Here is a 25,622-nt window from a genome sequence, read left to right on the forward strand (position 1 = left end):
ACTTTTAGGCTTCCACAACAAATCCTGCACATAATCATAAATGGACATTACAATAAATGTAAGTCCTTCACAAACTCCAATACAGATTGATTCATGGTTTGTCTTGGTCATATGATATAAGAACATACATTCATTACTCGCTCACGTTTTAATCAGATGAACAAGTAAGATCTCTATTATTGATATATATATATATATATATATAGGATCTGGGACCAATTACAAATTTAATTTTAAACATATTTACATGTAATCCTACTCACAGATGGGATCGATGTCGTATATGATCATGGTAATATTAAGATAAACATATCGCCTTAAAAAGGTATTTTAAATCACAACAACAATAGTAATGATAATAATGATACAATTGCCGAGTTTACCCGGATTCATCCAGAGCCTTATGTGTTCCCTGAAGAGATAGAAGATCGAAGGAGACTGACCTGATTCAAATCACCTAGCTATACTAGCGGAATAAAGTTACTGCATGCATAACCGTACTGTTTCTTACACAAGCTAACAATAAGCACTTCAACAAATAATTATTTCTTTGCTATTTAAATGTCGTATGCTATAAAGGCATAGTCCTTTGTTCAAACGCGCATTGGTTTGTTGACCAAATTTAGAGAGTTACTTTTATGCAGTTTCTTTATTTCCCTTCTATATTTCGATCGTTGTCTTAAGATCGAATTTACATGGGTTTAACGAGTACCCCAAGTTTTAATGCACTGCCCTCTTGAGCGAGAGGAAAACTGGTAGAATTTCATATTGTCTTCAGACTGGGAATGGCTGCACCTGTTCAGTCCCCGACCACTGGGGCCATATTCAATAAACAACTTAGATCAATCTTAAATTTGAGAGTGAAATCTAAGCTTTTCGATTGGACTGTAAAATAAATTGACCAATCAACTGAATGGAATCACTGGTGCTACTTTGATATCAATCCCGAGAAATACCGCAAGGTTTAAACTAATGTTTTGTAGGTCTCAGACTGATCGAGTACTTTCTGAACAGGCATTATGAGCAAATGACCAAAGTTTAATTCGCTTTCTTAGCTGTGGTGACATGAACACAGACCTTGTAGTCCGTGCACTAGACACCTATCGTAATAGTTTTGTCAAAATTTGTAAGTCGCCCAATTTTCTCGACACAACTAATGTATTCCACCGTCTGTTCTTTCAAAGGCAGTTTACACAAGAATGGAATTCAGGTATTTAACTTGTGAGGTTAAAGGTCAAAACGATCCCATTTCAAAACATAGTTAAAACTCCCCATTTAGTAAAAATGTCTCAATTCTTTTATTCCTCAGACTAATTTGTCTGGTACCCAGCGAACTCTGCACAAGAATACTTCCGATATTGAAATGATGTAAAGAGCAGGTAACCCAGGCTACAGACCAGGTACCTCGCTGTAGATCAGCATTCCGATGATTCGTGTTTTCACGCGATCTCTTTGGACTGACAAAATGAGTTGAAATTAATAATTTCTGAATGTATTCACACATCTTCAATCATCAATGGTTGCTCAACATGAAACTTCCTAACGCCCAAATGATTACTTACTTTAACAAACATAACACAAAAACAATATTTTATTTAGCGACAGATACGAACTAACAATGAACACTGCATTACTTGTTGACCAGTATGACTGACTATTAGTATACAGTCAGAAGTGGTATCTGCTGAAAGAACTACAACGCAAGCATTTTTCAACAGTTCAATTATGAGTTTCTTGCATTCACATTGACAGACCGATTGATCACTCATTTTAAAACGTAGTATACATGGGTTCAAAATATCAAATAATTGGTTTATTTATCTTAAACTACACCCAGCATCAACTGAGAACACGGATTTCTTTTACTTTTTAAGGGCGTTTATTTCAAGTCAACGAGTAGTGCGAGTCTGATCTTAGCATAGATATCACTCTACTCCTCAACGTCGGCAAAGATCTTATCTTGTAGCAGTTGGGATGCCGATGGACGGTCACGCGGATCAATCTGCAGACATTGATTCAGGAAATTTCGCAGAGATTCTGAGATGTCGGGCGGGAGTGGTGGGGGCGTGTCCGTATTCCCAATCTACAATGGGAAACCAAATTTTTAGAACATATTACTTCACATTACACAGGGATGTGACTGACCTGGCAACTGGAGGGCTGAAACCATTTCAGCCATGGGTTCTTGGGGCACTTTTGGGGTCAAAAGCACACTGCCATAGAAAAAAAAATGGCTTTTTAGAAGCTCTGCTGACTTTAAATTTGAAGCAAACTGGAATATCAACTCCAACAACCAAAAGCACTCTAGTAACTTTAAATCAGCTAAAAAAAAAATTAAAAAAAAAATCTTTTTTTTTTATTTACTTTTTTTTATGGGGGGGGGGGGGGTCCCTGGGGCAATTAGATCCGCGGAATTCCGCGAATCCGCAGACAAATCACATCCCTGCATTACCCGTAAATAATGCTTAAAAACGCATTCAAATAATTTGGTTTACAACGCCTTTAATTTTATCGATATGTTTGTATACAACATTAACGAGGACAAATAAAATGACACCATATTTCCATTATTGACAATATGTGTGGTATTATATTATACGTAGTTTCTTTACCTTGAAAAGAAGAGCAGCAGAGTCTCCCACTTTACAAGCACCCCAAGGTAACTCGCCTGTCACCAGTTCAATCCCAAGACACCCCACAGCCCAGATGTCACTTGCTGTGCTGAACCGCTGTTCTCTAACCACCTACAAAAGCACCATCGATTTGTGATCAGATTTATTTCTTAAACAGCAGTATAAGCGATATATACATTTCAAGAAGTGACGAATTTGATTATTTAAACTGGGCAACAAACTCGTCTTTTCTTCTTAGTGACCACAAAAATAAAACTAGAAATACTTAAATGGATCAGGTAATGTGGCTTTTAATCAAGGTCAGTGTAAACAGTGATTTTTTAACGCTGCCTACAATTAATAAAAATACCTCTTTTGATATAAAATGCAGAGTTCCTTGAAAAGTATTGTCTACAACGTCCCCATAGCCATTTCCAATCCTGGGCGCACAAACCGCCGACCCAAGGTCAGCAATCTTGATGTCGTCACCGGACTTCAGTACATTGTCACCTACGAAAATTTGCATTTTAAAATACGTGTATTGGCAACTGACATCTTACCACATTTTGGACATTCTATGACTTCAATTTATATTATAAACATTATAGATATTAAATCATAGAAAAACTAACTGAGTCGGATGATTTGTTGGATCCCGTCATTTCTTGATGCTTGATTAAAGTTGCATGACACCCGACCTTGAGCCAAAAGCGATGTAGAGCACTCTGAACAACAGACATATTTCCTATAATAATACCTACCTTTAATGTCGCGGTGTATAATGCCAGAATCGTGTATATGGCGGAGTCCTTTCAGCACTTCACGAAGGACATGTTTCACGCCTTCCTCCTCCTTACCTTCTCCATACCATCTGTGCTTATTTACAGCTCCGTCTGTGAGGTGTAAAACGATATTTCGTTAAACAGTTAATTTTCTATACCTTCATTGTACTTGGAATAATTACAGATACCCCAATCACACAAATAAATTTTGCTTTAACCGTGTACAAAAACACACAAATGAAACGTATTTGTGGCAAACCTTTCATATACTCCATGTACGTCAGGAAGTGGCCATCTTTCTTCTCTGCTTTATACACTTCTATGATGTTTGGATGACCATTCAAGATCATGGCTATTTCATACTCTCTCCTCAATGCCTCTACACCTTTGGTTATACGAACCTATGAATTTGAAAATAAGCGTTTGACTTTCTTAGCATTGAATGCTATTACTTACAAAGCACAAACTAATCTTAATTCAACATTTCAATACATTCCAATCCCTTCTTATAAAAAAGTGTACCTGCTCCAAGACAGAATTGCAGTTATATGGTGCGGCATAGAAATAATGAAAAGTAGTCTGGAGGTTTTTGTTTTGCTCCACATCATGAACCCTTTATCGGGCTAAGGCGACAAGCCCCTTTTTGGAAAAATAGACGTGAAAGAGAGAAGTACCACCATTCGAGTTTTATTCTGCATATATCGTATGCCCTTGTACTCACGTGTTTGATGGCAACTAGCTTTCCTGTTTCTGGCAGTTTACCCAGCAGGACAATTCCCTGGCCCCCTTTTCCGAGTTTAGCCCCTATCTCTAGTTCTTCCTCTTCTAATTTGCTTTCTTTAGCTGTTTCGTTCTAGAAAACAGTATGTTGGACATAATCAAAAACAGTTTATATATCCATAATTGTGTTTTCAATTTCAAATTATCATTTTTATTCCGAATGACGATTAATATATTAATATCAATCTTACATGTTAAATCATTATCTCTACCTGTATCGAACAAAACGACCCTTCATCTTCCAAGAGTTCAGTGAACGTTTCACAAGGCGCCTTCTCTTGTAACCATCCATTTTGGACTGGATCTTCCTCTCTTGGTTTGATAAACAAACCGTCTGTAACGACCGGTGGTGTCGGTAGATCAGGAAATTGTTCAGCAACAGCTAGATTCTCATTTCGTTGTCGTCTTCCAGAAACATCGATAAACTGTTGGTATTTGGGTCCATGAATATCTACAACATCAACTGCATGTGGATTCTTTTCGATGATCTTGATTTTCTGCAACCAATGAACAAAATGAACTTGATGCATATATTAAAAGTGTACATAAGTGTTTACTTATGAAGAAATACAGCAATGAACCTACTCCCCTTAACAACCAACAAACTCACGTCGCCAAATGAAGCGCTGATATCTCGAACGCGCGAATATATCACCGACATCTTTTCATCAACAAAGAATGTTTCATTCTTTCCCGTCTCCCCTTGCATATCTGTACACAATTCATGTCTTAATGGTTGTGTATCTGCCGTCCCTTTTCCTTGCAATTCTCCTAAATCACCCAGAAAGCATTTGGATTCTCTCGTTCTTTCTGTTAACCTATCACCAATTGGGTCATTGATTTCAGGACTCGCAGGAACAACCTGAAATCGTTAAAATACAATCCATTTTTGAACGCGTAGAAAATATTCCATGCCTTTTCAAAAAAAATCAAATACGCCACTAAATATTTTTTTTGCGAGATGAAATGATGAATTTCCACATATAGTTAAAGGACAAATATGCAACGACAAATATACCAAAAGCATCATCTTCATTACCTTCAAACCGGTGTCGCTGTGTTTCGACTGGCGTGACGGCTTATCTGCTGAGAGAGATACAACGTCTATGTCCAATCTCAATTTTGGGTTGGTGTTTTCAACCTATAATTAAATAGTGCAGCGTATTCAAAATAAGAAATATTTTTATTTGTTTCCGTATTTTTACTACAATGTTTTGAAAAATAAACACTATCAAATATTATTACGAATACTAACGTTTTGCATGTGACAAACACCATCATCACTGAAAAACGACCCTGCCCCTCACGATGCACGATGGCAACGGAAACATCGTTCCGGAAATACCAAAATTAATTAAGATAGGAAAAACTGCTTTTAAAGCTGAACTCTCACAGATTTACCATTTTTACAAGTTATAAGATTGCTGACAAAAGATCAGATCGCAGATTTTCATATCAAATATTATTATATTAGGCCTTTCATAATTAATGGTTTATGGCTTAAAGCGTTACTAATGGTTTAAGAAAAATGCATAAAACATCAATTTTTGAATTTATATATAAAAATCGGCGATCTAATTTTTGTCAGCAGTCTTATATAAGTGGTTTCCGTGGATTTTCGCAAAATTTGGCTCCTTCCAAGACAAAAAAAAATAAAAAAAAGTTGTCAAAACGTTCAATCTGTGAGAGTGCAGCCTTAATCTTGAGTCTAACACCTTTGTGTCAATCGGACGAGCACCACCTCCTTTGTACATCGCCTTTACTTCGGACTCAGGATCCGCATCCTTGTCTCGAACATCGATACCTAGTTCGTCCATTTCCTGTAGAATTAAAGCTTTATTTAAACACAGGATGTAATCTCAATATAAATAGCTTAGTTACCTTGAACAAACTCTAGTTTCTCTTTTGCCTACTTTTGTTTTCGCGATGTAAATTGTCAGAAAATATGTATTAATTTTAAATATACTTATCAACGATCGCTAAAGACTACTTATAATTGGTAACGTTGCGCATTCGCAGTTTCAAGTGTTGATATGGACTGAATAATAATAACAACTTTATTTTAATTCTCTATCTATGATAAAATCATCCAATCCGATGTCCGACACCCAATAGTATTGAGCAGACTACATTACAATCACAAGTCACACAATCCTTGTAATGCATTAGATTAAACTGGGAAGTCCAACATTTTGAGATGATAAAACCCATCTACTATTTAAATAGAGTTTAATTACACTTCGAGGGTTAAAAGCGAAAAGGTTCTATCGTCTTCTTTTTTAATATCATAAATATAGAACCTTTTTGCATTCACCCTTCGAGTCTACTTTTTTTGTACTATAAAAGTTATCGTCATGGTATGTCAGTATCGTGAAATAATGTGCAGTTGATAATGCAATAGGCCTAGTTTAAGGAATGTTTGGCATGACAATCCCCTGCTGTGCATCACCTTCTAATTGCACCGATGTCACAGTAAGGTCCAATTTCCTGTGTATTCGTTTATTGGCTCAGGGCAATTAAGGGTCCATTACTATGATAAAACTTTCCAAACTACACAGCATGATACTCAGATCGGTGACCTGATAAGACAAATAGGAAATTAGATTATGATCAATACACATAGGTTGTGTACAATACACGAATTTTTTCTTTTCTTTTTTTTTCTATTTTGGCGAGGCGGGGGGGGGGGGGGTCACATATAGAAGGATAAGGCCTTTAATGCACCAGTCAATTATAACCACGGCTCCCCAGGTCCGAGGGATATACCGGGGATAGGGGGAAATGGGCCGCGTTTTGACCTGCCAGGTGGCCCCGCAGTGCCAAGTGAATGCGGTGGTTATATTTTCGCGCCGAAAACAGCAGGGAATGGGCCTTACCTAGGATGTTCCCGGGTTGCGAGGGCATGTGGCTGGGATTTTACCAGCAGTTTGTCCACGCAGGGCGGGGAATTTACCTTGAATTGGCTGGACCGAAAGTCAAAGTCCCCGCTTTTGCCGGACCTGGGGGAGGAGGGGGGGGCGGTCGTGGTTAAAATTGACTGGTGCATAACAAGTGTTCCATACATCATGCAAACCCATTACTTTTGTATTGATCAACTTTCTCTCCCGCTACATTTTGTTGTGAACCCAAGGGTATGAAAACATGGACTGCTGCTACTGTGGATGTCAGTTCGGATAAAAATTCAAATCGGACAATATTATTTTTTTTTAGTTTGTTTGTTGTGATATTTTTCTCAGATATTACTTAAATAATTGAACCACCATATGGTAGTTTAATGCATCAATCAATTGTAACCACGCCCCCCCACCCCTTGGTCCGGGGGTATACCGGGGAAATGGGCCGTGTTTTTACCTGCCAGGTGGCCCCGCAGTGCCGGGTGAATGAGGTGGTTTTGTCTTCGCGCCAAACATAGCGGGGAAAGGGCCTTACCTAGAGTCCCTTGGGTGCAGGGGAATTTGGCGGGGGTTTCACGAGCAGTTCGTCCCCGCTATTCTCCGGGCCTGGGGGGGCGTGGTTACAATTGACTGGTGCATAATTATAATGCATTATGACAATATTTTGATATAATCTGCTAAATGAGTTTTACGTAAAGTGTACAATTAGGTCATGAAAAGTATACATTTCACGTACATTAAAATCGAAAGCAAGAACGAGTGGACAGGAGGTCGGATACATAAGATGTTTGCATTCATGATTATCTTTTGGATATCGTTTACATTTTTTATGTAATGGGTCATAGAATTTCAATGCAAACATACCGGAAGGAAATGTTCCGCGCCCAAATCTTATAAATTAGCAACATCTCTTTAATGCGCAGGTAGATCTTTCGCGAACCAATAATTGGAATACCAATAAGAACCCAGTAATCAATGATCAGTTTTTACGTTCTCTGTACCTCTAAATTTAAATATTGAGACATATAATGGGAAACATTTTAAATGTTGAAAAAAAAGAGATTTTTTTGTTTGGTTTAAAGGTAGAGTGTTTTGTAATGTATACTATTAAATATTTGATAAAAAGCAAGTGAAAAGCAGACAAGTTGATCAACAATACACAATATAATTATACATTGGACTCCCCATATCATTTAAAACTAAATGTTATTGTAATACAAATTAGGTATATCTATCGTTGTCTAATTAACTTACATTTAGCAGTTCCAAATCCAACTAACACAGATTATTTCGTTATAAAAAAGGCGACTGATTTATACATGTATTACGTAATCACTCAAATTAGTAAAATTTCAAAAAGCTGACGTAATGGTATCTATATGCATGGTAAATGAGTTATGATAGTTTAAACGCAAGTCCCGATTCGTTTTCGTGTCTGTATAAATATATTTAATTCAATTATCGAATTCGTGTATTTAGTAAAAGCTAGTTAATACGGAAGTTATAGTTATTTAACAAAAAAGGAATAATAAAAACAAAATGAGTCTAATGAAGTATTTATGACATAAAATGAACATACGTTTCTATGTGTGACTCACGCCTTTTATGTTCCTTGTTTACAAAACTGTACCTGAACCATATCTCGTTATTCTGTGCCTTATATCATTAGGCTGTTTATTAATATAGATTTCTTTGGGATTCTAACATGTCAGCCAATACAACAGATTTATTGATATGAATATTTTTGAATTTCTTTTGTTACAAGTTGTCAGAAAACAAACTTTAAATGAGGTAAATGATCAAAGATACACTCTTACTCCCAAATAAGATTTACCACAATTAATAATATTGTTTTAATATTCCAAAAAAGGATGAATACATGTCGAAAACAATGGTTGTTGTGAAGGATACCGTGTTTAATTTGAAAGATATGAGCATACAACACGGTATTTCTACCTTATGAGACTATAGTAGATCGCAGTAAATCTTTAGCACTCACCAATCATTTAATATTTTTGCGCTTTCTGCTGTTAAATACACGGTTACAATCTTGTTCTCAGTAATTAATATTTTCCATAAATGTATTATTTAGTAAGAAGTTAAAGATTTATCAGTCAAAATTAATGTTTGTTATACATGAGTGTATGTATTGATTTTTACGACCAACTTAAATTACCTGCGTATTTCCTTAAACCGGTTAAAAGCGCACACTATATGTATATTTTCATTGTTTTTATTTTTAATCACAGATAAAAAGTACACTATATGTATATTTTCATTGTTTTTATTTTTAATCACATATAAAAAGTATTAGCTATTTTGGCGCTTTTTAATTGGGGAATATATGGCCACGAGCCTATTTTTTTCATAAAATCTTACATTTTTTTAGCTGTACACAAATCATATGCTCTTTTGTGTGTGTTTTTTGCATCAATATTGTCCGCATTTAAACCACCCGCTATTTCAATGACAATATCAAAACTGTAACCGTACGAAGTTTGGGAAACATAGCAGGAATATTACTTTATAGTAGCTAAAATATTAAGATTACTCAGATTATATTTATGCGGGCCTTTGTTTTTGTGTTCTCTCGTTGTCATGTATTGTTATTTATTTCATAGTCAATTTGGCGGGAATTTACCAGTAGTGTGTCCCCGCAGGACGGGGATTTTTTCCCAGGATTGGCTGGACCGAAAGTCCCCGCTATTCCTCGGTTCTTTGGTACCGTGGTTACAATTGACTGGTGCATTAGAACTGTCGAAATGAAAATGAAAGTATATGTGCTAAGTGCACCAGACTGCAAGTAAGGACAGATGAAGTCCTCTCCATAGATCAGTACCTATGAAATGACCTTAGAGAGAGACAAAACAAGCCTTCGTTCTTAATTTTATTCACAAACTTTCAAGTTATATAAAATGATATCTTATTAAATCCGATTAATACGTCCATTCTCAAACATACAAACAAACAATATTACATAATATATAATAATAGTAGAAAATAGTTATACATAATAATAATTACTATATTGCAATAACTTTCATTTCATCAAATTTATTAACAATATTTGGGGTAAAATGGTGCTCAAGGATTTTTAACAAACTTCCAGAATTCAGTATTTAAAATAATCGTGTACTGTATTGATAAAGGATATATGCTGATATACTGAAAAAGAACTAAATTACAAATACTTTCATGTCATCACATTGCTTAAATTCATCAACAATAGTTGGTGTCAAATGGTATCGGGAATTTTTAACAAACTACCAGAATTAAGTAGTGAAAACAATCGTGTACTGTATTGATAAATGATATGCAGATATACCAAAATAAACAAATACAAGGAATTTAAATCACGACCTACATCATTTTTACTCGAAAAGTTTAATATGTCTGAGCTCTACATTTATGAAATACAGGATGCAGCCTCTATGGATAACACTTAATCATCAATCTGATAACAATGGTAATATTAGTCAGATAAGAGTCAAGTATTTAAGTGAGATCGACCTTAGCACTCCTACACATACATGTTTATTCAAATACAACAGCTGTTCGGAAAATAACACCAACATATCTATTTTATAAGCTCTCGATATACATATATTCAAAATTGCAACAATTGTTAGTCTAATGCTTCATTCATACAAAACATGATTAACTAAAACAGAAACAGAGTACAGAAACAAATTAAATCTACTTCACATTTCTAGGTCCGAACTAGTCTCATCTTGACTTCGTTCAATAACAAAAGATTTAATTCCAAGTCCGAATTCACTTTATATATTTTTTTAGTTCTTTTTTTTATTCTTCCGGATCTCCTGCGAAGACTGCGTGTTGAACGAGTTCGCTTGCGGAAGGACGGTCACGAGGATCAATCTGCAGGCACTGGAGCAGGAAGTCCTTCAGGTGCTCGGGGATATCAATATCAGGCGGAAGTGGTGGCGGCGTGTCCGTCATGCCAATCTGATGATATTAAAAGTAAAAAATGTCACCAAATAATATCAACATCAAAATTTGAAGCTGCATGCAATGTCGAGTCGTTCAGTGTATGTAAGGCCGTAGTTATGTGCCTTAAAACAGAGTTAACGGGATAGCTACTTGTTGTTAACATGATAGATTCATTTTGTTAAAATGTTATGTACTTCTTGTTAACATCTTACCTTCTTTTTGTTAACAAGATAGCTACTTGTTATCTACATGTTAGGTACTCGTTATTAACATTTCGCTACTTGTTGTTTAAAACTTTAGCTACTTGTTGTTAACATCTTAGCTTTTTATTGTAAACATGTTAGCTACTCGTTATTAACATGTTCCGCTACTTGTTGTTAAACTTTTAGCTACTTGTTAACATTTTAGTTACTCGTTGTTAACATGTTAGCTACCTTTGAAATACATAAAGGGCAAATGTCAAACCATATCTATTCGCTTACCTTAAAAAGAAGAGCGCCAGTGTTTCTCAGTTTACAATCACTCCACGGTAACTCGCCTGTCAACAATTCAATCCCAAGACATCCCACAGCCCAGATGTCGCTAGCTGTGCTGAACTGATGTTTCGAAGCCACCTACAATATAACGACTATTTATAATTGTGACCCTATTTATAATTGTGACCCGAGTAAACGGATACTTAGTTGTAAGTCTAGAAGCAAAGCATCGGATTCAAATTCATGTTCTAAAGATAACTATAATGCTTTTATATGACCATTAAAATTTAAAGGGACTTGCCACCAGATGATACCATTAAAAGAAAGAGAAAAATTGACAAAAACCTACAAAGCATTGAATCTTACGGATGTATCAAATCGCTAACAACTCATGTATCTTTCGCAGTTATTGCGTAATTTTCAAAATAGAAATGTACTGAGTGTGTCTTCCACGTATATTACAGTAAATTTAGAAATAACGTCGGTATATGTTTCTGTACTAATCACGCGACTTTCACATGCTAAATATACACATTATAAACTGGGAAATCATTATGCGCTCATTTTAAACGGGTAACATCAACTGAGAAAGCGACGTAATTTCTTTTTATCATGTGAAATAAGGTAGCATCGGCCAAATACTTGTTTGTATTGATAAGTCTAGTCTTGTGTTGAGGAAATACTGAAATCGTCGATTTTGGGACCATCTGGTGTCTAGTCCCTTTAAACTTTAACCTCAAAATACAACAAGGTTAACACAACTTAAGAATTGATATTTATAACACATACCCATATCATGGGCTTATACCATTGTACATACCTCTTTTGGTATGAAGGGCACAGTGCCTTGAAAGCCATAATCTACGACGTCGGCATAGCAAGTCCCGTTCCAAGGCGCATAAACCGCCGAACCTAGATCAGCAATCTTGATATTGTTCTTGTCTCCATCAAAGGACACCAACACATTTTCACCTGTAATAGATAATTTGATACCATCAAATGAAACTACAGACAAACCTCGCTATGTCGAAGTGCAAAACAACCGAAAAACAAAACATGTCCTCTTAAAAACTTTTATTCGATCAAAAGTTCGACGTATTCGGAATATCGAGATAACGAATTTCGATATAGCGAGTTTCGACTGAAAAAATGCAGGCATACATGTACTATTCGACAAGATGTTTATTGAAAATGTAATGGACTTTCTATTTGTATTGTATGAAGGAAAGCAGGAATGACAACAATGTCTGTCTAGTTTGACTACTGTTTAAATCATACAGTACACTTCACGATAAATTGCTTTACATCCCTCATTTAATAAGAGGAAAATATTTCATGAAATGAGCCATTCGATAGTTTTTGGTACATGATATTTTCAATATAGACCAGACTAAGAACAAACAAACAATGAGGTCTATAGAAAGTTATAATGTGAAATTGCTTTTTTATGCCTTACCCTTGATGTCGCGGTGTAATATGCCTAAACTATGCATATGGATGAGTCCTTTCAATACTTCTTGAAGAATGTAAACAACTTGTTCTGCTGTCCATTCCCACTGATTGACTGCTCCATCTGCAGATTTAAAAAAAATACAACTTTTCACAAGTGTGCAATTTTCCATGCGTGTATTGGGGTTGTGTTGGTTTTTTTGTTTTAATCAGATTGCACATACAGTCGAACCCCGTTGGCTCGAACTCATAGATAGGCGAAAATACCTCGAGCCTCGGAAAATTCGAGCCAAGCGGAAATGCTTACATTCCGTTGAAAGTGATCGAACCTTCAAATCCAGTTCACTACTAGCAGGTTCAGGATGGAGGGGCGCACCAGACCCCCCCCCCTCCCCACACACAAAAAAAATCGTCAAAATATACTTTTTATATAGATATTTGAGAAAGAGAGTAATGAAATGAGCTTAAACCGCACAGTTTTGGACTTGAAATTGTCTAAAAAATCTTGGCATATACACATTTCGGTTTATAGGGAGGGACGCATGTCAAAAGGTTGCCCCTCTAATTTACACCCTCTCTTTTGTCATTTCCTGGATCCCCGCTGAACTATACAAATAATTTGTACACTATTTGGAATCAAACGATAGCTATAAATTAACATGGAAAACCTATGAAACTCCGAGTCATGTGACAGGTAACATACCTTTCATGTACTCCATGTAGGTGTAAAAGTTATCGCCTCTTCTTTCAGCTTTATATACATGGATGATGTTAGGATGCCTTTTCAAGTCCATAGCTATTTCGTACTCCTTTAACAAAGCCGCATCACCCTTGGATAGCCATACCTTTGAAACGAATGAAAAACGTCTGGAATACTTATTCGTGAAATGATTTTACAACAATATCATTACATAATAAAAATAGATCAATTTAAACAAAATATCAACATGATTTCGTTCACAGTTAATGTTCTTGATTTTATTAACTAACAACCAAACAACAACTGGCAGGAACTTATTTGAACATATTTTGTTTGACAGCCAAGGCTTAATCAATCAATGTTCAGAAGCGTTAATAGCACGTTCGGCAAATAAAGCATTTTTTTCATATATCATGAAGTTAAAGTTTAAAGGGACTAGGCACCACATGGTCCCAAAATCGGCAAATGCCGTATTTCCTCAAAACAATCATAGAGTTGTCAATATGAGCTAATATGATGCCGATAATACATTATTTTACATGATTAAAAATTGATATTTTGTCTCTGTCTTAGCAACTTTACCCATTTAGAATTAACGCATGATGGGTTCTCAGTTTATAGTGTATATATTTAGCATGTGAAAGTCACGCGATTATAAAATATAAATATACTAACGCTATTTTAAAAAAAAAATTGGATTTACGTAAGACAGACCTAGTAAATTTGGAATTGGAAATAACCCGCAAAAAATGCGAAGTTAACTGAAGTTAAAGTTTAAACAAACCACTGGAATCAAGTTTTGGAAATGTGAACATAAATGATGACTACCTATATACCACATACATAAATACAAGGAATTTAAATAATGACAGGCATAATTTTCACTTGAATGGTTTCAGCTATTCATAATTTACAGGATACACGATAGAGCTTTGTTAAATCTTTGATGATGATTATTGCTGCAATCATTTAGTTAACATTGCAGATGAAATATCTTTTGCGATGTCTTACCATCTAAACCGTGAACTAGTCCCTTTAACTTGAAGTATATATGTTTTCCAATTGCATGTGTACAAAACGTTAAGATATTGAAATAGATGTGCTTAAGATTTTATTCAAATACATATGCGCGTGTACTTGCATACCAATTACCAAATTTTGGAAATTCAATCAAAATTGTCGAAACTAATTACATAATGCATTGCCTCATTTGTATATTTATATAATGTTAAATAATGGCCATATGCCAAACTATTAGAAACTTTCTTTCACCATGCTTTGGTCATACATATCCGCCCTTTGAACTTGAATTAACATATTGTTGTTATTAATACAACGCGTTGGACTTAAAAGTACAACTACCCGAATGTTCATACTATTCCAGTAATAAGCCCCCGGCCCCGTATCCATTCTCATAATACCACCGCTCACCTGCTTGATGGCAGCAAGCTCTCCTGTTTCTGGAAGTTGACCCAGCACGACAGTTCCTTGCCCTCCTTCTCCTAGCTTATCCCCAACTTTAGGAATGTATTCATCTGACTCGTCTTCCTCAGGTAGGTAATACTAGAAGGATAAAGTTGACTTTACTGTATTCATTGTTAAAACGAGTTGATTAATTTCAATTGGAATCATCACTGAGGCGTTTTGTACATATGGTAGAGTGCTGATATAGAACGAACGTGAGAAGTAGAATCTTACCTCATCCCCTTTTATTTCTGCTTCATCGATCTGTGCTGGCGTTATATGTTCATCCTCAGGTTCGGTCTGAAGAGATCCGCTTTCTGCTGGGTCTGCCTTTTTTGATTTGACAAAAAAGTCCTCTGTAACTACCTGCGGCGTCGGTAGGTCCAGAAATTGTTCAGAAACAGCAAGAGTCTCATTTGGTTGTATTCTTCCGGCAACACAAATGAACTGTTGACTTTTGCAACCATGTATGTCTACAACATCGCTTTCAACTGCCTGTGGTTTCTTTTCGATGGTCTTTAGAGTCTGTAAACAATGAAGAAAAAAATTGAAATTGATACATGAATTTCATGTTCGGGTACTCATGAGAAAATAACTTTAATGATCTACTTTTTTAATATCGGCTAGAAACTTACATCTGTCAATGAAGGGCTTACATCTCGACCGCGCAAATCTATCATCGACTCGACATCATCATCCAAGATGGGTACATATTTTCCGGTCTTAGTTTGCAATTCTGTGCACGACCCATATCCAAATCCCTTTAGATCTGCCGTCCTTTTTTCTTCCAATTTTTCATCAAAATCAGCATCAAAGCATTTGGAAAACTCTGTCTTCGACTCGAATGACCTATTGAAATGACCACCAGATGCGCCATGGATATCAGGACTGGCTGGAACAACCTGAAACAAGTATAAACATTTCCATGTTTGAACACGTTGAACATGATTCATACCTATTCAAAATACTGTAATGTAGTACAATAACACACATCTTAATTTTGACCTCGTTTAGTTTTGATGAGTATTTTAATTTTTAATTAACGTTAAAGAATGAAGCCATTTTTGATCAACATTTAAAACTGATCAGTCATTAGGACTGTTTTGATCAAATGTTGAAATATTGTCAGGGTCAATTTTCAATGCGGTCAAAATGTAATGTTGAACTATTGTTACTGTCAATAAGGCGTCATGGTGTCAATTTTCAATGAGGTCAAAACTTAATGCTGAAATAGTGTCAGGATCAATAAGGATTCATGGGGTCTATTTTCAATGGGATTAAAATTTAATGCTACACCGGCGGCTTTTTTAGCAGACATGGATAGGATACAACAATAGAACATACCAATGGCCTTGTCTTAGAGAAATTCCAACTAGTGTCTCTGAGTTGCGTGTCCAATCTCAATTTAGTATCAGTGCTTTCAACCTGAAGTAAAAGAGCACAACATATCTGTATTTAGCTATTTCCTCTCGGATTCTCTAATAACAAACTAAATCTTAAGCGACAAATAAGTACGACCAAGAAAGAAATACGAAAATTACCCCCCCCCCCCACCCCCCACTCCCACCCGAAAAAACACAGGAACAAAGTTAAAGTTACCCAAACAACCACTTCCTGCCAGCCATTTAGGCTAAATAAATTCTGATTCTGAGGGAGGGAGCGCAAGTCAAAAGGTTACGCCCCTAAGTTATGCCCACCCTCTTACGTCAAATCCAGGATCCGCGCCTGTTACACCAACAATGAAAACACTTCCGTCTTCGTCAATGGAAATAACTAAATCATAAATTCAGAATACAGTGATGCTAGGAATGAATGTTCTCAAGATGATACCTTTGTGTCGCTCGGCAGAATCGGAAGAGCACCACCTCCATTATACATCCCTTTAACACCAAGGGACCCGGTGTCCGCACCCCTGTCTCGAACACTGATCCCTAGTTCATCCATTTCCTGTAATAATCACTGTCGAATATTAAAGTATATCAGCGTTAAAATGACCTCAACGTTATAGCCTATTCAAAATACCCTTTTAAAATACCCTTCTAGTTTCTTTTTCAATTTTCAACCCTTCTAGTTTCTTTTTCAATTTTCGTTCTTGGAAAATACATTCTCTAAGTATATTGGGAACCCAATAACGTGTTATCTTAAATGGGTTAGGTTTATCTGCAAATGTGATGCAATAAAGTAAACATAATGTAAACTACTGAGTATCATACATTGGCTCCTGTAATGAATTATATTTTTATAAACTTTGCAATTAAGGCCTAAAAAATACATTTGGTTCGGGTTACCCGACCCTACTCACGAAATAGGCGCCGACCCTTCTGTTTTACAGTCAGTTGGTAAAATATATAGTAAAAATTAACCTTTTTTAAGTATGTGTTTTTATTTGTAGTTTAAAGATTACTTTAACACCATTCTCTTATGCTTGCAATAACGTTATTATATAAAGCCTAATAAATAATAAATAACCTACCTACCCTACATATTTTTGAAAAGGATGTAACCCTAACCAAACTATTAATTTGTTTTGGCCTGATTGGAATTTCGGTTGTGTAATACTCAACAAGTGGTGTGACGATAACCTAAATCTATTATTCCCTTTAAAGTAACACTAAACCTATATAGGGAAAACCCGATTTTTAAAAACGCATTTACAATTGAATATAGAGTGCACCTATTACCGTTTATTTTCTATGATATCAATTCATCATGTGATATATACGGCCCCGTTTTGTGACAAATACTTGAGACGTTTCCAATGCTCAAGTTTCGTTTTAACATATAGAATATCGAGAACGCATCCCCATTGCGTACTTCATACTGCCTCTACCTAAATCGTACTGTATCAAACAGCTCCTGAACTAAGCTTACCGAGGGGTGGGGATGTGTGTGTGGGGGGTGGGGGGGGGGGTGGGGGGGTCAACTTCTATAATCTTACATCAGTCCTTTTTTTGTTTTTATTTCAAACGAGCTTAACCCTCTGAACCGCAAATGGTTAGCGAAATAACCATATCAAATATACGTTATGTCATGTCAGTCAAATTGAAATCTTGAAAGATCAGTTCCGTCAAATTTATTAAGCATTGTATAACCTTTGTTTCTCCTTGTAGATTGTATTGTTTGTTTGCGTGATACGATTACAAAATCACGTTCAAGGGGGAATGAGGAAGGAAATGGTGTTGGTATCTGAAACAGGATCTTTATTGTAAGAGTTTACGCAAAAGATGGCCAATTTTAAAAACAAAACAGTTTGTTGTCCAGTGATTTTTCTTGGTGCAATTTACTGCCTTTTCAAGGCTGTTTCCCTTTGCAGAAAAATGTTCATTTTTTCCATAATTTTATATTTTTTTCCAATTTTATTCATATGGATAACACAATCTTGACAAAACTTACTCTTTCACAGCATAATGTATGCATAAAAGGGTTAGAACATGTATATTTACCATTATATTAGCTATTTTGGCCTGATTTTGTATTTTTCCCAGTCAACTATTATTGGCGGGTCAGCTTTGCTTCCTGGTCTCCCCGGTACCCAATGGGTACCCATAACGTTTAAAGTTTATCGGATGGCGGTTAAACGACCACAAAATTTATCAAAAGATTGTAATTTTCAGCAAAAACAGTACATTTTGCGATTTACGAAGTAAGGAAATGTATTCGATCTCACAACTTACATGTTCATTCAACGGAAGAACGGCTCATCGTATTGAAATTTCCTAATTAAAGTCATTGTTTTGAAGGCTTTTTTATTCACAAATACATATTCTGAAAACAACTGTCAACCCACTGTCGATTTATATTCCAAGTATAATGACGTTTCCAAGTAAAGGCGGAAGTAAATTATTTCAAACAATTTATGAGTCTGTACAGAACATTCTCGAATAATTTATATCAAATCGTTTTTCAGTAAATTTAAACACTTATATAATTTCTGATTTCATAAAAAATACTTTAAATTAATAGTTACAATACACATTGAGCTTCAAAGATACTCGCTTATGTATTTGGAGCAAAACTCACACAATGGCAATGAAAACCCTTATTATCATTTTTTTTGTTTAGTTGAGTGCGAACCCACGCCGGCAGGAAACCGAGACCTTAACTACAAGTCAAGGCCACCAGGACTTTTACCAGGGTAATGGATAATTTCACCTCTTAACAATACGTTGGTAACATCACGTGATAATGTCAATCAACCAATCGGGAAACAACATAACCGTCAAAATAAAGTGACCAATTGCGTAATTAACGCTAATGTAAATTGTTGTCTTTATAGGCGATATTTGCGCAAATATAAACATTTGCTGAAGAGTTCCAGTTTTAGATATATCAGTTTTATACACTGGCACCGGGTTTTCAAACTCAACCATTTTTTTAAAAAATCAAAAAAAATCTTATAATTCCTTACTAAAAAATACAATACCGAATATGTGAAAAAATATTGTTTTTTTAAATATGCACTTTGTACTGTATTATATACTTACATAATATTATACAGCACAAAGGTAATAATTTTCCAAGCCTTAACGCTGATCAGTTTTCATACACTACACATAATGAAAATCGAAAGGATGTTCACGAACAGGTATAACAGGTACACAGTAACAGAAGTTAAAGGCCGTTTATAGTGCAGAAGTCGTTTGAAGGACCTTAACATAAAATGTTTGAAATTTCATGTTTTTTTTTGTTTTTTTTTTTATTTTGAGGTTTAATATTTATCAATCATAAAACATACACCCGTTGCAACACGTGAAGGGGTAATAACGAGTTAAGCAAATTTTACGAAAGAAGATTTTATCAGAATTTCAATGAAGAAGAATTTCGGAAATGTCTTTTATATAAAATGAAAGTATAATACACAGTCAAAATAGTAACACAAACATATCAATAACGTATCGTGGCTTTGTGGTGTAAGAAAGACATTCCGTATTTTAGTAACCAGGAAGTGAATTTAATCAGCTATTTTTCACTATTTTATGGATAACCTTTCATAATACAAAACATATCATTAAGAAACCACCAGACACTGTTGATTGTGTAGGCTGGGGCTTGATGATACAATATACATATAGTGTCGATATAATTTTTGGAAGAAAAAGCCGAAATTCATTTCCCATACATAATCAGATAAAAGTCTTCTCTTGTAAAATTTGGTCAACTCCTTATGACCACAAAACATGTTTCAAAGCATGTATGCTTTACTCCTGAAAATGGAATCCCTCAGAACTGAACAAAACATGAACTTTTAAACATTTTAATTTTGTGCCTTCTCCACCCACTTTTGCACTGTTAAAGACCTTTAATGGAGAAGAATGGACACATAAACAGTCACAACAATTATCATTTTATAACCTAGGTTTACATACACTAAATTGATATGATGAAAAATTACCATTTAATTATTCTATTTTACTAGTATGTTATTTAGATTAATAATTACCTTACTCTTTGCTGTCCAAATCCAACTTAAACCTTCTCCGTTGTTTAAAGTCACACGATATTTAGATATATTACGTAATATAAATTCTTCCGTATTTCTACGGAGGTCGTCGGCGATTATCGAATGTCTATGGAAGACTTACGGATTACATCGGCCGTAAGGCAGTATGTAAAATATATTATGTTTTTTTGTCCCAGTCAATTTCAGGTATTGATTGTAGATCTTCGTCGTCGGAACCCACTACTATATTCTTTAATTCTACACAGGTATGTGGGATTATTGACGGACACAGTTCGTTTAACGCCATTTTTATGAATGAATTGTCTCTTAACAATCATTTTGTGTCTTGTATTTTATATCGATAAGGCGGTATTTATTGTTTATACTGACAAGATCTCAGCTTTACCCGAACGTTAACTATAATGTCTGTCTGTCTTATCTGTCTGTCTGTCTGTATGTCCGGCAGCCCATCCGTCCGTTCGTATGTCGGTCGGTCCGTCCGTCCGTCCGTCTGTCTGTCGGTCTGATTGTCTGCCTGTGCCAACATAGGGGTGTTTAGGGGTGAGTTTTAAGGTATCAAATTATCTACGTCAATTTGCCTGCGAAGGAAACATATTTTTTTCCAGTCATCTGTCACACGGAGCTTGATGGAAAACAGAGAGTGACCGAGTAGCTTGGGTATCCGACGATAACTCTATATGTCGAATAACCTTTGAAGCAGACAAGTGCCTTAGTATGAAACAATTAGATAGTCATAATTTAGCAATACAAAAAAGTTGTTTTGCAAATGTATCAAATTAACACACGAATGGACCCCTCGCCCCTCAAACCCACCCACCCACGCTCACACTTAAAAACAATATTTCGGCCATTCATCCGTGAAAAATCGTTAATTTTGTTTGAAAATAATCTCACCCGAAACATTGCGTTAATTTCCGTGCCCCGTCGTGTCTATCTCTCAAAATAGACTTCGTTGGAATCCCAAATTAATCATTTTTAGAAGGTTGATATATATATATATATATATATATATATATATATATATATATATATATATATATATATATATATATGATATGTTTACTCTGTAACTACTGCTCTTATGGTGTTTTTCAAAGAAAAGCAATCGATAATTTGTCACAGTTTTGGTGTCAATGTGGACGTTGTCGGCCGCCTAACAAGAAACGTGAGACACATGTCGCCAGAATACAGCAAGGGCCATAACTCTGGATGTCAATGAGTATCGAGTTATGCCCCTTGTCCAACTGAATAAACATTCTCCGCGGCGCTATTGTTAAATTTGCATTTCAGAGTATTTGTTCATCTACTATTTGGGGCCTTTTCTTGATCAGTCAAAATTGCTTCGTTAATATGAATCAATATTGAATGATGTAATTTCTAATTAAAGTTATAATTTACATTTGCGTATAAAATTAGTGTTGTAATATACTTCATTCGATTTTACGACATTAATAGATATTGAATAGTCCTATGCGGAAAATTGGTTTTTGCGTTGTATTTGTCCATTTAATAAAATGAGTTCATTATTATGAAACGAGGTCATCAGGGGCGCGTTTCAGAGACGATCGTTAAGGCGATCGTTAGCTGATTTTGGTAGTACGACCAAAATTACCGATCGGCACCGTTTCAGAGACGCAACGTGCACCTGCTTTATCGTTAATTTTGCTCGTAAACCTACGACCGGTAAGAGGCACTCGTTAACTTAACGATCAAGATGGCGGATGAAGATTTTCTCCATATCAAAGTATATTTTTACTTTTTATCAACATTTGAGAGTTTTATAATGCGTGTAGCATGTTCGCTGGTGTGGAATTTTCCAACTATGTCTAAAAATAGCTGAAAACAGTACGAAAATGTTCTGTTTCCGCCGTTCTGTCAATAAAGGATTTTAACTGTAGAAGATGTAAGCTTTTTGTTATATTTAGTTAATGTGCTGATATTGTGTACATCTAAAACATGGAATATGATGTAGAATTTAATTTGGTTTCATTGCTGTTTAATATGTCATGTAAAACATTTTATTGAAATTCTTCTATTTCGGATGGTTTTTAATTCGGATAAATAAATGCCTGTACATATTTTGTTGTAATATTACCGGTCTTTGTGGCATGTAGTCAGTGAATTGTTAAACCGTGTTACCATTTTATCATGTCATAATATAACATAATTATTTTTCTTATTTTTACACATCTAAAACTTATGCTAAATATGTAAATATACTGTACAGTAATGTAAACAACACTGTCACAACAAATAAGTTGATTATTGGCACTTTAATACCATGGACACTATCAGGTGACCATGTAATCATTTTGTTTCACCTTTACTTGTAATTGAAACTTGTTTTAGTAAGGTATCATATGGTTTATGTAGAACTTTGTAGTATATGTACATCACATATGTGAGTTTTCAACTGACAAAGGTTAAATCTTGTCCTTTTCAGTCATACCATTTGATGCCAAGTGTACAATAAAAAGTGAAATGACAATTGACATCAGAAGTGTCATGGTCTTGGTGGAAAATGCTGTGACCTCTGGTTTAATAATGGTATGGAAAAGGGAATTAAATTATAATGTTTGTTTTATGAATAATAATGGAGGCATATTCAACATATGAACACATTGTCATAAGGACTAATGTAGAAACTAAACTGCAAAACCATATTATGTACCTGCAGTTAATGCACAGGCTATGTTCAGATGCTTATTAATATTCTATGTTTTCATTTTTTTAGTTGTTTTGCTTGTTAAATATTTGTTTTATTTAATTATTTCAGGCTCGTGATAGAAAACTATCAGGAATGCTTCAAGCTGGCAATGGAGGGAAATGTAAAAGTAGGTAGGAAATGATAAAATGCAATAGGATATAAACCAATTTTATGAATAATACAATAAGATAAATTTTTATATTGATACAATGTTGGGCATCTTACTTTGAGCAGTTAACTTGTATAACATAATTGCTATTTACATTATATGAACATTAAACAAGAAATAAAATGTGACCAGAATGGTGTTTTTCATGTTTTCTTAAATACCCTTTTTTTAAAAATCAATAATTTTCATAAAATATGCAAACTATTTCAGTTGAAAAATGGGAATGTAAATTATGTGTTAGTTGTAGTTTAACCATTAAAAGGCGTTTTCATAAATGTATTATATTGTGCTGTATTAAATAATATTTTATAACCTTTTGTCTTTTCAGGACACTGAGAAATCACAAGGTTTCAAACATCTAGAATATGCTCACAGTCAGTCTTCCAGATACTCACCTTAATGGTTCCAGTGTGTTTTAGGAGACTTTGTCAGAACAGTACTTTATACCTACATACACTGGAGATACCAAGACCTAGCAGATAACTACATATATATTGACACAGAACATGAAATTCATTGCATATCCAAACACAACATAAGACTTTAAACTGTTAAATAGGCAGTGAGGCATTTGTGTGTAATCTTCATTATTTGAAATTAAATTTCTTATATTTATTTAAATTTGACTTTGCATTTAAAAGCCATTACAGTAGCATTAGATTTTCCTAAATTTATATATAGTTTTATACAGTTTCAACTATGATGTATATCCAGTTGTTCATGTTTCCTCTAAAGATTAAAACACTTTTGAATTATATAGGAAAATTTAAATGATACATTTATTCAATCTTATGATAATATAAAAAACACACACTACCATGGTTGATCATGTAAACCTTCATACTATCTTTTTATAGAAATTAAGTGAATCTTTTGATATTTCTGAATACATTTATTTTTACTTTGACTGGCTCATGTTTAAACGCAGAATGCTACATAAAGTATATACTCCAGTGTAACATACCGTAACATGATTGAAATAGATAATAGATAATATTTGCATGAACCTCTGAACACTTAACCACTATGGCAATCTGCACCAGTTAAGATACTTTTTGTTGAATAATGTGTTTTGATGAGACGAGCTTGTAAAATAGCTGTATTTCTTTTAGTCATTTTGTGTATTTGAAGCATGTCTGCAAATGTAGATTTTATCATGTATTTTGAATGGATCTGAAATACTGTTTATTTAACTGTTATTACAACGATTGACACAATAAATATGGATTTATGAATTGTCTTCATACAAAAAATCCAACCAGTCAAAATTGTATTTTCGAACTGTTTCCCAATACAATAACTCTCAGTCACAGTTTTGGTACATAAACGTATGAACTTTACTTGTTAGTTGAACTAAGGCCGGTTGTTGATGATGGAATCAGTCATCATCATCACTCTCATCATCATCATCATCATCATCATCATCCACCACACCCACCACCACCACCAACTTCACCACCTTCATCATCATCCACATCATCAATCATCAGCAACATCTACGCATCATTATCTCGTCATGATCATTGTCGTCATCGTCACATCATAATTAGTATCATCTTCTTAGTCGTCGTCGTCGCATTATCATTATAATAATCAGAATATTCGTCTTCGTCGTCGCTGCATTATCACCATCGTCGGCATCGCATCATCATTATAGTTTCGTTGTCGCATTTTTATCATTAAATCATCATTGTCGTTGTCGTCGCATCATCGTGACCATCATCATCAGCACAACGCTGAACGTTTGCTTTTACTTTACAAAACATTCATAATACGCATACTATAATATTTCACTTATCAAAGACGAATTTAAAGTAAAATCACCAGCCTGAAAAACAACGTATTTTGTTGCTGTCCAATTTTTATTATAATTACACAAATTTTAAAGGGAGCGTCGGAACCCGCCACTGCCTCCATCACAAAAAATCCCGGATGATGATGTACTTAAGATACAATTGTAACATAAATAGCAGATGGTTAATCAGTATAGAGACCACGAGTTTGTATCATTTGTGTCAATTATTATAAAAAGGAGAGTTACATTAATTGATTCCCTTCAAGAAATTATCATTATTATTATTATTATATTATTATTATTATTATTATTATTACTATAATTATCACTAGTAAAAAAGACAGGTGCGCTCATCAGATTAATATGACGTAACGTCATTTCA

General features: G+C 34.9%; 2 protein-coding genes and 1 long non-coding RNA gene across 9 annotated transcripts; 1 reads left to right on the top strand and 2 right to left on the bottom strand.

The window, feature by feature from the left end:
* Positions 1–1,573: 1,573 nt before the first annotated feature.
* On the bottom strand, positions 1,574–8,679 carry LOC128241036 (uncharacterized). 4 transcript variants are annotated; one of them, XM_052958030.1, is made up of 11 exons: positions 8,648–8,679; positions 5,890–5,994; positions 5,214–5,315; positions 4,785–5,036; positions 4,387–4,671; positions 4,116–4,247; positions 3,654–3,795; positions 3,374–3,505; positions 2,983–3,122; positions 2,613–2,744; positions 1,574–2,083 (listed from the first exon to the last, which is right to left on the bottom strand). In XM_052958030.1, exons 2-11 carry the CDS (start codon positions 5,989–5,991, stop codon positions 1,931–1,933), a joined length of 1,572 nt encoding a protein of 523 aa, XP_052813990.1. In that variant the 5' UTR covers positions 5,992–5,994; positions 8,648–8,679; the 3' UTR covers positions 1,574–1,930. The 4 variants fall into 4 exon arrangements, with proteins under 4 accessions (XP_052813990.1, XP_052814001.1, XP_052813983.1 ...); XM_052958041.1 differs by having other exon boundaries at positions 5,430–5,994; positions 8,648–8,676; XM_052958023.1 differs by lacking the exon at positions 8,648–8,679 and adding an exon at positions 8,323–8,599.
* A 1,262-nt stretch (positions 8,680–9,941) lies between these two features.
* On the bottom strand, positions 9,942–20,700 carry LOC128238899 (uncharacterized). 3 transcript variants are annotated; one of them, XM_052955213.1, is made up of 11 exons: positions 20,549–20,700; positions 16,939–17,055; positions 16,453–16,533; positions 15,744–16,010; positions 15,343–15,633; positions 15,076–15,207; positions 13,648–13,789; positions 12,952–13,068; positions 12,316–12,467; positions 11,502–11,633; positions 9,942–11,034 (listed from the first exon to the last, which is right to left on the bottom strand). In XM_052955213.1, the coding sequence occupies exons 2-11, from the start codon at positions 17,050–17,052 to the stop codon at positions 10,873–10,875; spliced, it is 1,590 nt and encodes a 529-aa protein (XP_052811173.1). In that variant the 5' UTR covers positions 17,053–17,055; positions 20,549–20,700; the 3' UTR covers positions 9,942–10,872. The 3 variants fall into 3 exon arrangements, with proteins under 3 accessions (XP_052811173.1, XP_052811190.1, XP_052811181.1); XM_052955230.1 differs by having other exon boundaries at positions 20,554–20,677; XM_052955221.1 differs by lacking the exon at positions 20,549–20,700 and adding an exon at positions 18,783–18,931.
* Positions 20,701–22,417: 1,717 nt separating this feature from the next.
* LOC128241004 (uncharacterized) lies at positions 22,418–24,660 on the top strand. 2 transcript variants are annotated; one of them, XR_008262348.1, is made up of 4 exons: positions 22,418–22,472; positions 23,013–23,116; positions 23,346–23,407; positions 23,774–24,660. It is a non-coding gene; the product is annotated as an uncharacterized LOC128241004 (long non-coding RNA). The 2 variants fall into 2 exon arrangements; XR_008262347.1 differs by having other exon boundaries at positions 23,346–23,403.
* Positions 24,661–25,622: the final 962 nt, after the last annotated feature.

The sequence above is a fragment of the Mya arenaria genome, chromosome 1 (assembly GCF_026914265.1).
Source record: "Mya arenaria isolate MELC-2E11 chromosome 1, ASM2691426v1".
NCBI classification, from domain to species: Eukaryota; Metazoa; Mollusca; class Bivalvia; order Myida; family Myidae; genus Mya; species Mya arenaria.

Coding starts and splice junctions, on each gene's coding strand:
- LOC128241036 (XM_052958030.1), bottom strand. CDS start 5,991: ATGGACGAACTAGGTATCGATGTTCGAGACAAGGATGCGGATCCTGAG. Junction 4,672..4,784: donor TCAGCGCTTCATTTGGCGAC/GTGAGTTTGTTG, acceptor CATTGGTTGCAG/AAAATCAAGATCATCGAAAA. Junction 3,506..3,653: donor GTACATGGAGTATATGAAAG/GTTTGCCACAAA, acceptor TACACCTCACAG/ACGGAGCTGTAAATAAGCAC.
- LOC128238899 (XM_052955213.1), bottom strand. CDS start 17,052: ATGGATGAACTAGGGATCAGTGTTCGAGACAGGGGTGCGGACACCGGG. Junction 15,208..15,342: donor CAGAAATAAAAGGGGATGAG/GTAAGATTCTAC, acceptor TTATCCTTCTAG/TATTACCTACCTGAGGAAGA. Junction 11,035..11,501: donor CTGGCGCTCTTCTTTTTAAG/GTAAGCGAATAG, acceptor TAATATCATCAG/ATTGGCATGACGGACACGCC.